Source organism: Mastacembelus armatus, chromosome 15 (genome assembly GCF_900324485.2).
Source record: "Mastacembelus armatus chromosome 15, fMasArm1.2, whole genome shotgun sequence".
In the NCBI taxonomy this organism is placed as follows: Eukaryota; Metazoa; Chordata; class Actinopteri; order Synbranchiformes; family Mastacembelidae; genus Mastacembelus; species Mastacembelus armatus.
Genome location: NC_046647.1, coordinates 8,677,644 through 8,691,030, shown reverse-complemented (window position 1 = coordinate 8,691,030; position 13,387 = coordinate 8,677,644). Strand labels below are relative to the sequence as shown.

The 13,387-nt window shown below is 41.0% G+C and overlaps 1 protein-coding gene across 2 annotated transcripts in view; it reads left to right on the top strand.

Annotated features, from left to right (window-relative positions):
- Window positions 1-13,387, top strand: part of disc1 (DISC1 scaffold protein) — a 41,613-nt gene that overhangs the window by 22,854 nt on the left and 5,372 nt on the right. For both annotated transcript variants that reach the window (XM_026309112.1, XM_026309113.2), the window contains exons 10-12: window positions 2,418-2,478; window positions 7,627-7,867; window positions 10,216-10,260. In XM_026309112.1, the coding sequence (XP_026164897.1) occupies window positions 2,418-2,478; window positions 7,627-7,867; window positions 10,216-10,260 (347 nt within the window). The remainder of the gene's footprint in view (window positions 1-2,417; window positions 2,479-7,626; window positions 7,868-10,215; window positions 10,261-13,387) is intronic.

Below are 13,387 nucleotides of genomic sequence, written 5' to 3'. Positions count from 1 at the left end.
TGAGTTTGTACTGATTCTTTCTTATCCAGTTAATCATTTCAACCACTGCACTAGTGTGTGAAAGCACTTGTTCAGTTGTACAGATGTTCGTTCAGTGGTACAGATGTTGGGATGGGCAGATTTACAGTGGGTACGGAAAGTATTCAGACCCCTTTAAATTTTTCACTCTGTGTCATTGCAGCCATTTGCCAAAATCAAAAAAGTTCATTTTATTTCTCATTAATGTACACTCAGCACCCCATCTTGACAGAAAAAAACAGAAATGTAGAAATTTTTGCAAATTTATTAAAAAAGAAAAACTGAAATATCACATGGTCATAAGTATTCAGACCCTTTGCAGTGACACTCATATTTAACTCACATGCTGTCCATTTCTTCTGATCCTCCTTGAGATGGTTCTGCTCCTTCATTGGAGTCCAGCTGTGTTTAATTAAACTGATTGGACCTGATTAGGAAAGGCACACACCTGTCTATATAAGACCTTACAGCTCACAGTGCATGTCAGAGCAAATGAGAATCATGAGGTTGAAGGAACTGCCCAAGGAGCTCAGAGACAGAATTGTGGCAAGGCACAGATCTGGCCAAGGTTACAAAAGAATTTCTGCAGCACTCAAGGTTCCTAAGAGCACAGTGGCCTCCATAATCCTCAAATGGAAAAAGTTTGGGACGACCAGAACTCTTCCTAGACCTGGCCGTCCAGCCAAACTGAGCAATTGTGGGAGAAGAGCTTTGGTGAGAGAGGTAAAGAAGAACCCAAAGATCACTGTGGCTGAGCTCCAGAGATGCAGTAGGGAGATGGGAGAAAGTTCCACAAAGTCAACTATCACTGCAGCCCTCCACCAGTCGGGGCTTTATGGCAGAGTGGCCCGACGGAAGCCTCTCCTCAGTGCATGAAAGCCCGCATAGAGTTTGCCAAAAAACACATGAAGGACTCCCAGACTATGAGAAATAAGATTCTCTGGTCTGATGAGACCAAGATTGAACTTTTTGGCGTTAATTCTAAGCGGTATGTGTGGAGAAAACCAGGCACTGCTCATCACCTGTCCAATACAATCCCTACAGTGAAACATGGTGGTGGGAGCATCATGTTGTGGGGGTGTTTTTCAGCTGCAGGGACAGGACGACTGGTTGCAACTGAAGGAAAGATGAATGCGGCCAAGTACAGAGATATCCTGGAAGAAAACCTCTTCCAGAGTGCTCAGGACCTCAGACTGGGCTGAAGGTTCACCTTTCAACAGGACAATGACCCTAAGCACACAGCTAAAATAACAAAGGAGTGGCTTCGGAACAACTCTGTGACCGTTCTTGACTGGCCCAGCCAGAGTCCTGACCTAAACCCAATTGAGCATCTCTGGAGAGACCTGAAAATGGCTGTCCACCAACGTTCTCCATCCAACCTGACAGAACTGGAGAGGATCTGCAAGGAACAATGGCAGAGGATCCCCAAATCCAGGTGTGAAAAACTTGTTGCATCATTCCCAAGAAGACTCATGGCTGTACTAGCTCAAAAGGGTGCTTCTACTCAATACTGAGCACAGGGTCTGAATACTTACGACCATGTGATATTTCAGTTTTTCTTTTTTAATAAATTTGCAAAAATTTCTACATTTCTGTTTTTTTCTGTCAAGATGGGGTGCTGAGTGTACATTAATGAGAAATAAAATGAACTTTTTTGATTTTGGCAAATGGCTGCAATGACACAAAGAGTGAAAAATTTAAAGGGGTCTGAATACTTTCCGTACCCACTGTATGAGGTCAGCTTGGCGAGTGTGGGGAAGAGGAGGGCTGTATTGAATGTTATAGCCTGCACGCACAGAAATATGCAGCGTAACTTGATATAAGTGCATCCTATTGTGTCCAAAGATCTGCTGCAGCTGGGTGGGTGGGGGGTATTCTCATGTTTCATACATGAGCTCTCATTAAGAGCGCTCAAATTGCCCTTCTCCATCCTGACTAACGCTCAGCCAGCCTGCGTCTGCCTCCCCAGGCACAGCTCTATGCTGGCAGAAGGGCACAGGAAGCAACATAAGCTATCCATCCAACTTTATGCCCCACAGAAAAACTGGCATGATATACGGACCTGTGCCATGATAAAATCCCGTTTTATCCTGAGGCCGTCTTCGGTTTTATCCCGTCCTAGAGCAGTGGGAACGATCTTTCTTCCACTGTTTATCTTAAGAGGGAGCCAGCTGGACTCCTGCACTCAACTGTATTGTTGCAGTTTCTCAGCACAGTGCTCCTGCCATCAACTGGGATGACTGCTTTTCCTAAAAGAGGCCATGTACAATATAGCTAATGACAAGTCAGTTTTAATGGTATTAGCGCTGTGATTTGTTGCTAGGATACCCCATTATGGCTAATAACAGTAGTAAAAGAAGTAACAGGCAGTTGCTCTTTGTGTTTCTCTCTCCATACAGAAAGTCGGCTGAAAGAGAACACCATCAAATATATTGAGCTGTTGGAGGACAGATTGCAAAGGTAAGGCATCTTTCTCTTTTTAGTGCAGACATGAAGACACAAGAGAAGTAAAAAAGAAGAAGACATAAACAGAGCAATAGCCTCCGAGGAATTTCTTCTCACCTCTGTTGTCCTCTAACTGTCTCCCCAATACATCACTTCACCCACCACATCATGCACTCACACTTCTATCTTACATTGTTGTCTCCCAGAGCCACTTTCTCACATTTTACTCCATCTCTCACCTACAGTTAGTCTTCCTCCTCCCACTTTCTCACATAATTTCTATATCTTTATTTTTGTACTTCCCCATCATCTTATTTTCCACCTTTTCCCTCCCTCCTCTCCCTAAACAATTTTAGACAAAGTAATATCCTTTTCTCTCCATTTTATTGTTTTTCCCTGTGTCTCAGAGTTCCTAAATCACTCCGAACAGGTCTGTTGTGTTGCGGGTGGTCGGCCAGCGCGCCTGACACTTACACAACAGGATTGTGATGTGCTTTTTGAGAATTGTGTAAAACCTAGTCCACTGTTGATATCATACACTGAGACCACAACATCAAACAGAGGCAAGTGCCCAGCTCTTATTCTGTTTGAATCATTTGTGTTTTACTGATGGATGAACAGAGCTGGTCATGTGTTTGTGTACATCATATGAGCCATGTTTTCTCCAGTCTCCTCATTTTTAAAGAAAGGTCAGGCTGCACGGGCTTACTGTCCGCCGGGACATTGGCGCTGTGTGACTGCTTGACCCGTGTCTCTTTTTGTGGTGTTTGCGTGTGAGAGGTCGTGGCGTTCTGTGTTGCACCCTTGCGGATGCAGGGTCACCTCTCTGGATGCGAGCCAGACGTCAGTCACACACTGGAGGGTTGTTTGTTGCTAAAGGGTGTACAGGCTGGAGGTCTGCGTGGTCAAGGAGTAACATGGCTGCAATCTCAGCACCTAGCAGGGAAGCATGTCTTAGGACCTTGTCTGTCAACAGGGCAGATGACTGCTTTGTGCTTTGTGTGGTTGGTTTTCAGAGAGTCTCTGTCCACACCATGTATCTAATCTATCAAAGATTTGTCAAGAAAATAACCTGGTAACATTATCTGACTTATGGAACAGGCATTTTCCAGGCTATTTAAATAAAATGGGTACAAGCGCAGCTTGTATATCCACAGTAAAAGAGGGGATGACGAGACACATACAGTATATGGAAAGCCTCAAAAGGATGTGGCAACCCCACCACAGAAACTTCTAAATATAAGCCCACTAAAACAAACAGCAAAAACCTCACAGCCAAAAATACCATCCCCACAACAGAATTTAAGACACATGTTCATATTAAAAATTGCTTATACAGTTCAAAGCACACAAACCTCTCTCTTCTATTAGTTATATCCCAGAATCCACAAAGCTAGAAAACCCTTAAAAGACCTTTAATTTGCACTGTTGTCATTGAAAGAACAATCACATTAAAAGGGGACTTTCTTAGATATTGGGTACACACATTGGGAAAGTAAATTTCCTAAATCCTCCTCACAAACTATAATAATTGATTGGCTTTCCAGCCTTGGATCAGTTCCTGTCACCAGAGGCAGTCCAGATCAAACAGCAAATACAGCTCTAGCTCCAGGGGATCGCCAGTAACTTCCACAAGCTCCAGTCTGGCACAGTGTCACATATTTGTGTTGAGTGCACACACACACACACACACACACACACACACACACACACACACACACACACACACACACACACACCCATACACACCCGCGCACACACACGCAGCCACCATCCTGTAAATTTTGTCAGTCAGCTCTAATGTACATTACTGTTGATGGAGTGCTGTGGTGACGGGAGATGAGGAGAGGAAGAGGGGGAAGGGGAGGAGAGAGGCAGATTAGTACTAGTGAGATGTCTGGTCTCCGTGGAGACGGATGGTGTTGAAAAAACCAATTATCTCTTCCTTGCTAAAGACTAGAACAGGATGTTAGAGCAGTGCAGATGCTGTAAGTGTGTCACCAGAACAAAAAAACATTTTATTCAGATTAGCAGCATAATACATTATGCAGATGTTTCATTAGGAAACGCCTCTTGTATTTTTCCAACATTTATGAATTCTCCTGTTGAGATTTGGATGCAATTTATCATAATGCTCCAGGGTGAAAAAATGCATTATCACATGTACAAATTCTTATCCATTAAAGTGTTTGAAACAGAGCAACACTGGTTGTCCTTCTTTTACACTGTAACATCTCAGCTGGTCTTATTTCAGCACACGAATAAGGTGAAATATTCTCCTTTTTCCTTTCTAATGTGTAAATTCTCATTGTTTATATGGCTATTGCATATGCTCAATATGAGAAGCACTGGCATGGGAGTACAGGCGAACGTCACGTTAATTTCGTAAATTTAGATTTGAATTAAATTTCCTGGAGGGTTGTTGCTTAATCAACTGCAAATAGACTTATCGCCTGATCTTTAGATAGCCAAAAAGCGTAGCAGTGACAGTCTGATGCTGGATTCAGGTGTGAAACCTGAAGATGCAGCTGAACATGCTGTATGACCTGATTCTTGGTAGACTTCACAATACTGACCAGGCTGTGTGCACATCTTCTTTCTGCCTTTTCATTCTAGAAAGGTTTAGCCAAACCTGCCGGTACCAGCAGAACCAGGGTGCTGCAGCTTCATTAAAAACATATAAAATTCAAATTCTTGCTCCATAGCAAGAATAGTATGTATGTATGTACTGCCCCGAGGAGAAAGAGCAGATCTGCCAGTCAGCACTCCCAGAAGGGGGTGAGAGACTGTGGAAGCAGTGTGTCTGCCAGTGTCTCCTTCTTATTACTGGGCCATCAGCAGAGCAGCACGCCCACACCCTGCCACTGTCAGATGGCAGGTCGAGCGCCTGCCACCAATTAACCCCAGGGCAAGGAGTTCATAACAACGGGCACCCGGATGCCGCCATCAAAGGGATGCTCAGGCGCTGACATGTTGTCTGACTTTTTAGTACACAGGGACATAATACTAGTTATATGTAATGAACTGAGGTTGTAATTGAAGACGAACCTTTGTGATAGACGAGACCGGCTTTGACATTTTTAGAGGAGTTTATGATTGTACAACGCCGAATCCCCACAGAGGGTGATTTATTGGTATGTGTGTGCGTACGTTAACACGTGTGCCCACCCATATCTGTGTGTGTGTGTCCCTTTCCACTTCAGAAGAGACAAATAACAATGGCATGGCTCAATGGGTTCATCTACACTATAGCAGAATTCAGAAGCAGCGGCGTTTAGCAGCGAACTGCCGAGGGCGGAGGGGGGGCTGGGCTAAGCAATTTTTCTATTGTCTGTGTGCCAAATGAAGGTTAGAGAACGGCTGAGAGGCGTGCGTTGGCAGGGTACAGAGGTTGGCAGCCTTTTCAGGCAGGAGATGGGCTGGAAAACAAGTGGCTTTCAATTTTAGGGGCCCTCGTCACTGTGAGAGAAGAAAGAACAGAGGGAGAGATTAAACAATACTGTCTGGGTGCATTTTTACTTTGAGTTTGTTTACACATGATGGAGAGGGAGCAATTTCTCAAATCTAACTGCAGCAGGGAGTCACACTCTAGGTGAAAATACTGCCTATATTATACATGAATTTATTTGTGCTATGAAATTGTGTTTTTAACACTAAATCACTCAATGTGAGAATAATGTTTGTGACAGAGAATCTCCCCCTGGGTTTGAAATCAGCACCGAGTGAGAGATGAGGACATCTCTTCCTTTAAGATGCATCTCATATGTATAAACCCAACATCTATGTCCCCACATCCTGTCAGCTTTAGTTAGTTTGCTGCACAAGACGGATTCCTGGAAACAAGGTTGTTGTTGATGAGTACAGACTCACTCTGCTTTGAAGCATTTCTGCCCTTCACTGTGGAACCTCTGCATTTGTTTGTCTCGTAAACTGCAAAAAAGGCAGAATTTCTTGAAAGATCAATGGATCTGGTTCCTAAAATGTCACTTCGGACAAAAATTATTAGAGAATGATTTGTTAACTAAAAGGTCACTGAAAGAAGAACTGGAATAAATATGAATATTTTAAAGGTCAGAGGTCTTGAATGCAAGTCAGTTGAAGGATATTTCATGTAATAGGAATTATTATTATTTTTATTTTTGGAAAGCCAAAAAGACCTGGTTATAATCCAAACCACTGTCATCCCCTTACAGACACCATCACCACAGTGCACTACCAGCTCTGGTGTTAGTGAGCAATATAGTTGATAGCTATTACACAGCGACCTGCTAGACCTAAATAACAAAACAATGATTCTCCTTTTCTAAATAATCAATTGAATCAAATGCAGCTGCTTCACTTGTTCTTTTTTTTACACTCAGAGCTTGTGTCTGGGATCTAACATAGGTCAAGGGGAGGAAGAGTGAAAAGAGATAACTGATTGTAAGTCTGGGAGTAGATAAAATAATCTTCTCCTCCTCCCTCTGAACTCCTGCTCAGTGACCCCAGCAGACATGAACATATCCTGGCTCTTTGTTTTTCTCTCTGCTGCAGCTCTTTGAAGAGAACGACATCCTACCAAGAGGACGTTCACACTCATTACATTTTGTCACCCGAATTAAAATCCTCAAATGACTCAAATGGTTTTCTCCCGTCACTCTTCTGTCACTTCTTTATTATAAAGATGTTGCTAAAGACGCCTGTTACTGTGACAGGAAACCGCTGTGCTCAGTTTTCATACTGCACTACAAAATTATAACATGCATAGTGTATGTACCTGTTTCGTGCTATACATGTCCTATTGTCCTCACATATTCTGCGTCCACATTATTGTTTGATGTAATTTATAATCAAAACTGTATAATGAAACATAATTTTTCAACTTTTATTTAAACACTATCAAATCTTACTGTATCGTGACTATCATGTACCAGAACTTATTTCACAAAGACACTGTGTTGTAATATGTACACTACAGTCACGTTTTTTGTAGTCTTCATCATATTCTACAGCAAATATATACTGTATATTGTATCCCATAATGACATATCTTAGACTATATTCTGCAGCACTGTGACCAATTTACTGTATGTTTTCTGTATCATATTGCATGATCTGATGTGTTTTACAGTATTGTGTAGTGTTGTATCTTTGAGTAACACACTGCTGTGTTTCTCTATGTAGCTGTGGCTGTCCGGGCTTAGAGCGGATCTGGGAAGCCGACCTGGAGGCGTGTCACCTGTTCTTGCGAGGCCTCCAGTTACGGACTCCCAGCTGCAGTGGAGCAGACACCGAAGACCCCGCTAACGCACAAGCTTATCCCCCAACCCAGCTGTGCACCAAAGAAGAAGACTGCGCCATGCTGACTGCTTTAGGAGGGCGCTGGTGTCCCGAGGCCAATTTACAGAACTCAGAGTTCACTAAGGTAACCTAAATGTAAATGTCTCGGTAACAACGTATAACATTAATCTTACAGTATGTATGCCAGAGTGCAGGACAGATGGAGCAGATTGAGATTTAGAATATTTTTAGTTGCATTGCTGAAATCTTACAGTATTTTCTGTACGACCCACCTTTGCCACTGAAAGGTCAAAGGTTACTTTCTTTTCCTTTTTTTTTTTTAAAACTGTTGCATGAAACATGACGCCTGAAACCTGAAGTCTGCCTGCTAAGACTGTCTAACCACTTGACCAAAAGGGACCTTTTCAGTGCAAACACTCAGCTGTTGTCAGAAGATGAAAGTCTGCCGACTATAGTGCGATGAGGAGCAGCCTGTTGGCACGTCTGCTCGGAGGTATTTCTAAATGAGGAAAACGTGGGCGTGAAAGAGTCAACCATTTGGAAATATTCTGGCTTCCTTGAAGAGTCTCATTTTACAGTTTGCACATTTAAGTGTGTTTCTGCATGATTACATGTGTTTAGTGGGAGTGCATGTGTGTGTGTGTGTGTGTGTGTGTTTAGTGGGAGTGCATGTGTGTGTGTGTGTGTGTGTGTGTGTGTGTGTGTGTGTGAGAATTCGCTGTGCTGGTCTATCCCACAGTGAGTCGAGGTCCACTGCCTCAGGGCTGAGTCCAACTCATTCTCTCCTCTCCTTACACTTCCCTCCGCCCACGTAGTCTGACAGACTTGTCTGAGATAGGAACAAAGCCAACACAGCCAGCATTAATAAAAAACAGTACACTTGCCAGGCATGTTTTTGCGAAACTACAGCATATTTAGTTAGTTTGGCTCACAGATAGTAATTTAACATAATGTTTGCTGTTTTTCAGCAGTATATCTTATTTCAGTATGGATTTACTGGACCGTGGCCATTAACTAATGTTTGTCAACGATCTTTACTGGTGCTGTTGGCAGAATTACCTCTAAGTGCATGTGTTCCCCAACTGTACTAAATCCTTTTTAACTTGACTCACAGTCTTGCTCTGAGCATCTATATATACACACACTTGGCTCTGATGTCTTTCTCCTGTGCCCTGCCTGACTGAAATTTACAAACTGCATGGAAATATTTTTTGCTTTCCCTTTGTTTCTCTCTGCTTTTCCTTCTCCTCCTAAAGCCCAGCCCCTGCTAACATTTCTTCAACAACTAAAAGGTGAGGGGGCCAACCGTTTCTCTCTTTTGTTTCCACCCGTTGCACACTGTTTTCTGTGTCCTCTGAGCTAGAAGATTAGATCCAGATGTAGTAAAACCTCCTCTGAATCCACCTTAGATGCAAAAAAACAGATTTTAGAGTGAATCCTTGAATATTTCTGAAAATCAGTGCAAACCACCTCAATTCAGAAATCTCTGTGCAGTTTAATCACAATTTGGCTTGGCACAGATTATACACTGAAAATGTGACATCCAGGGAAAGAGAAGCGATAATACATCTGTATAGTAAATGCTCTTTGCAGCAGTTAGCAAGAATGACAAAACATTAATTTACCAACATGTTTTTCATAAAAACAAGCACAGTGTAATCTCTTATGAAAGAGAAAAGATGAAAAACAGACAGTTTAATGGACAATTTTGTTTCTGCTGCTGCTGACTGACTTTTTTTTTTTACTATTCTTTTTATTTTTCAGTCATTTATATTCAGTCATCATCTTTCTGCCTGAATAAAGTTTCTCATTTTCTGACTATTCAAGGATCCATATATCAAAAAGGTCTTTAATGCAGATGGTAGTTTGGTAGATATGAGTGTTTCCATCTCAAGGCAACAAGCAATAAAATAAAAGAATATTTTACCAGTTGACTGACAGAAAACCTTTTCAGTCTGTACCCGGAGACAAATTATATGTATTTGTGATGTAACTGGGTGGAGCAAAGACAGTCCAGTTTGTGCAAGTGGCTCAAAACTGCGGTGTTTATGTTAGATACAGCATGGATGGCTAACTACATCTTTTTTTTCCCCCTGATAAGACTATTACACGATTTTAATTAAAAATCAAGAATTAAAATTTTGCTTATTATTATTTGTTGTTACTCTGTCCTCTCATACATTCACCCTGAAGCTACAAACAATATGTCAGCCAGGTATAGTAATTACCTCCTTCCTCAATGAAGAATGTACAATTACATACTTTGAATACTAACAAAGGGATGTGCAGTACAGATGAGCCAGTGAATCTATTTTCTCCTTGTCAGTTTCGGTGATGAATAATTACAGCCTCGTCTCGTTATGATGATGCTGCACATATATAGTACACGACCAACGTAATTGTATTTTAAATAATTCATGAGCAGGTTTATGACTGTGTGGACTCAAACAAATGTTTTCCCTTTTGTTGCAGAAATTGGAGGAGTTTTTGTTCTGCATGGAGGATAATCACCCAGAGGTTGGTGCTGTGAACACTGTCACTGTATGGTCGAATGTTATTAAAGTGTCATTTACACTGCTAAGGGCTTAGTGGGACATGGAAGAATCCATTAGATGACCTTAACTTAAACATGACCTCTGTCACCTTTTTGACTGTCTGATCAATACTGATCTAGATGAAAAGCCCGGTTTGGTGTTTGCACAATACATTTTAAGGCCTTTATTTATACATGGGGCGGATTGATGAGCACGTTTTTCTTCTTTTTAATACATTCCTGCTTTAAATTCATACATTTACACTCACTCACACCTAGCAGCCAAAAGGTACAAAGTACAAACAGTACAAATGCACCCGTATATCAGTTAAGGGAGTATCCCGTGCAGGATTTAACACCAACTACACTGATGAGAGTCGGAGGTGCAGACTTCCCTGCTTGTGTACATCATGTTCTAAAAGATTTGGCAACTAAAAGATTAGCAAGAGCCAACAAAACACAGAAAATTCACTTTGTCACAAGCATTTATAAAGACCTGACAGCTTTATAGTCACTCCTTGCCACAAATTAAATTAGAAATTAAATTGAAATCCTGCAAAAGCTGTAAATTACAAGCCAGTGATCTGACCATTAGCTGTGAATGTAGCCTAGGAACTATAACTGGTCAGGTCAAATTTGACATTTCTTTATGTGCTGACACAATATGCATGAGGCAGAAGTAAGAGGAATACTCCAAATATACACCCCATTTGCAAGGTGGGGTCTTTTTAAAACCAAAAACACAAGAGAAAAACAGCATGTCTGGTAAACTACATATGTACAGCAGTAATTTAATGAAGTGATACTTCAATCACCACTCCAGAAAATGCATTACCTGAGATCAGAATACTTTATTCAGACTCATGAGAGTGTTCTCAGCCCTGTGATGGACTGGTGACCTGTCCAGGGTGGACCCCTGCCTTTCACCCAAAGAGAGCTGGGATAGGCTCCAGCAGATCCCTGTGACCCTAATTAGGAATAAGTGGGTATAGATGATGGATGGAGATTATTCTCTCCCTCAATGCTTTCTCTGTTGTCACATTAAAATGTTTACTAGTTGTGAATATGAACAACTAAGTGTAAATTTAACCTCAGTCTTGCTTGTAGCCAAACAGGTTTATGTTAGAATGGAACAGAAGTCCAATCTAGCATTTTCCTTATCCTGCTTATAATGAGAGGACTAATTAGCTCCTGCAGTCTACACCAGATTTACATCCAGTCAGCTGAAAACTGAAAACTCATCCAGACAGTGTTTTCACCCAACTAATACAACTAATGGTTGGCTGAATTAGCAAAGTACAGCTGATAAAATCTGCCAGCTACAGTTGGCAAAATGAATCGACGCTGGTTAGAAAGGACAGTCTGCTTTTGTCTAGTACTATCTAAAATCAAGACCCCACTACAGAACCCAAATCACAGAAAAGCAATAAAAGTCATAATTTTAATTCCAGAGTGTATATGTGCCATGCAGGAACAAAAACATTGACAGGCACAGTATCAGTGAGTTAGTGAAGGGTCAATTTATGCTCATGCAAAAGGTGGAGAGGAGAATGAAGAGTATATACGTATATATATATATATGACCTATGCAACTTTAAACCACATTGAACTATGGAGAAACTAGCTAACTTAAGATTCAATCACAATAAAATATGGTACATCACTGAATCAAATGATACAATGGCTCTTAAATGGTACTGGTGTCTTTATCTTGATGGTGTTGTGATAGCGATGTGGAGGAGTAGGATTCTCTGCCTCACAGAGCGCCTGACCTCTTTCTCCTTTCCATAATGACTTTAAGTAAATGATTTCCACTTAGCTGCTGCCAAGCTGCTGCCCTGCTGCCACAATGGAGATTGATTGGTGTGTGTCTTTGTGCACAAGTGTGTGTTATAGCACCACTCTATTTTCTTCTAATCTCTACTAATTGCTCTTTTATCCTCTCAAGGTCTTTACACTTTCCTCTTTAAAATGACCCGCAGAATCAAACAACAATGGAGACATTATTAAGTTGAAATGTTGAAGGGTGTTGATGACGTTTGTTAATCAGAATCAGTCAGGTTTTAATGATAATGTCACGAAATTTAAAGTCCACCATTTGTGTTAGAACTGTATTACGAGTTGATTGTTGTGTAGAAATCTCATACTATTTGTTAACTGTATCCAGCAACAGCTGTAATATGATTTTGTAGTGGGGTGTTTTTGCAGCTAATACTGTATGTGAAGCCATCGGTGCATGTTTTCATTTTGTTCCAAAAGGAAATTATGCAGTGTGAACAGACATTAATCAAACTGTCACTGAAAATCAAACTTTACTGAGAGAAAGTTAAATGTCTTTCAAAAATCTTTAATACTTTATTAGCTAATTTTTCACAATTGTACTATACAGCAATTGTAGGTTTTACAGTATATATGCTACAGTGATTTTTCTACTTTATGAAGTAAATAGTTTTTGCAGCAAATAGAAGTGAGATCAGTTGTGTCACTTCACAGGTAAACAGGTCTGACATGTGCTGTCAGTTATCAATCAAACTGCAACTTTGGTGTGTCAGCGTCAGTCAAACCTCGAAAAACTATTTTTCTACAACTGGCCAATTGTGCAGAACTGTGCATTATGGGAAAGTGTACACCAATAGCACATTGTAAAACAGAGGCTGTCTTCCTGTTTCACTTTGACACTGTTGTCCCACATAGAAACGGAGCATAAACAGTTTTGAGACAATTGCAGGATGACAAAAGTATCAAAGTATTATATAAAAAAAAACATGTCCCGTGTCCTCTCCCTCTCTGTTTAATTGTCTGTGACAAAGTCACACTTTGATTTATGTATGAAGGCACAGAAGGTATCTCTTTGTTAGTATAAAAAACAGTGGACTATAAAATCACTAGTGTAGAAACTGATGGTATGAGTATGTCGGATATGGGTTTGGGACACAGCTAACATTGGATGGTATTTCTAAGTGTGGGTCCATCAGTGACAACAAACATTAGTTAATAATAAGCTATTTATTGCTTTTAAATGAATTCAGTTATTTTAATGTTAGTCAAAGCTATTATGACCTTGAGTGTAGCACCAGTAGAATATGATTGCTTTGTATTGGCCGCCTGGAG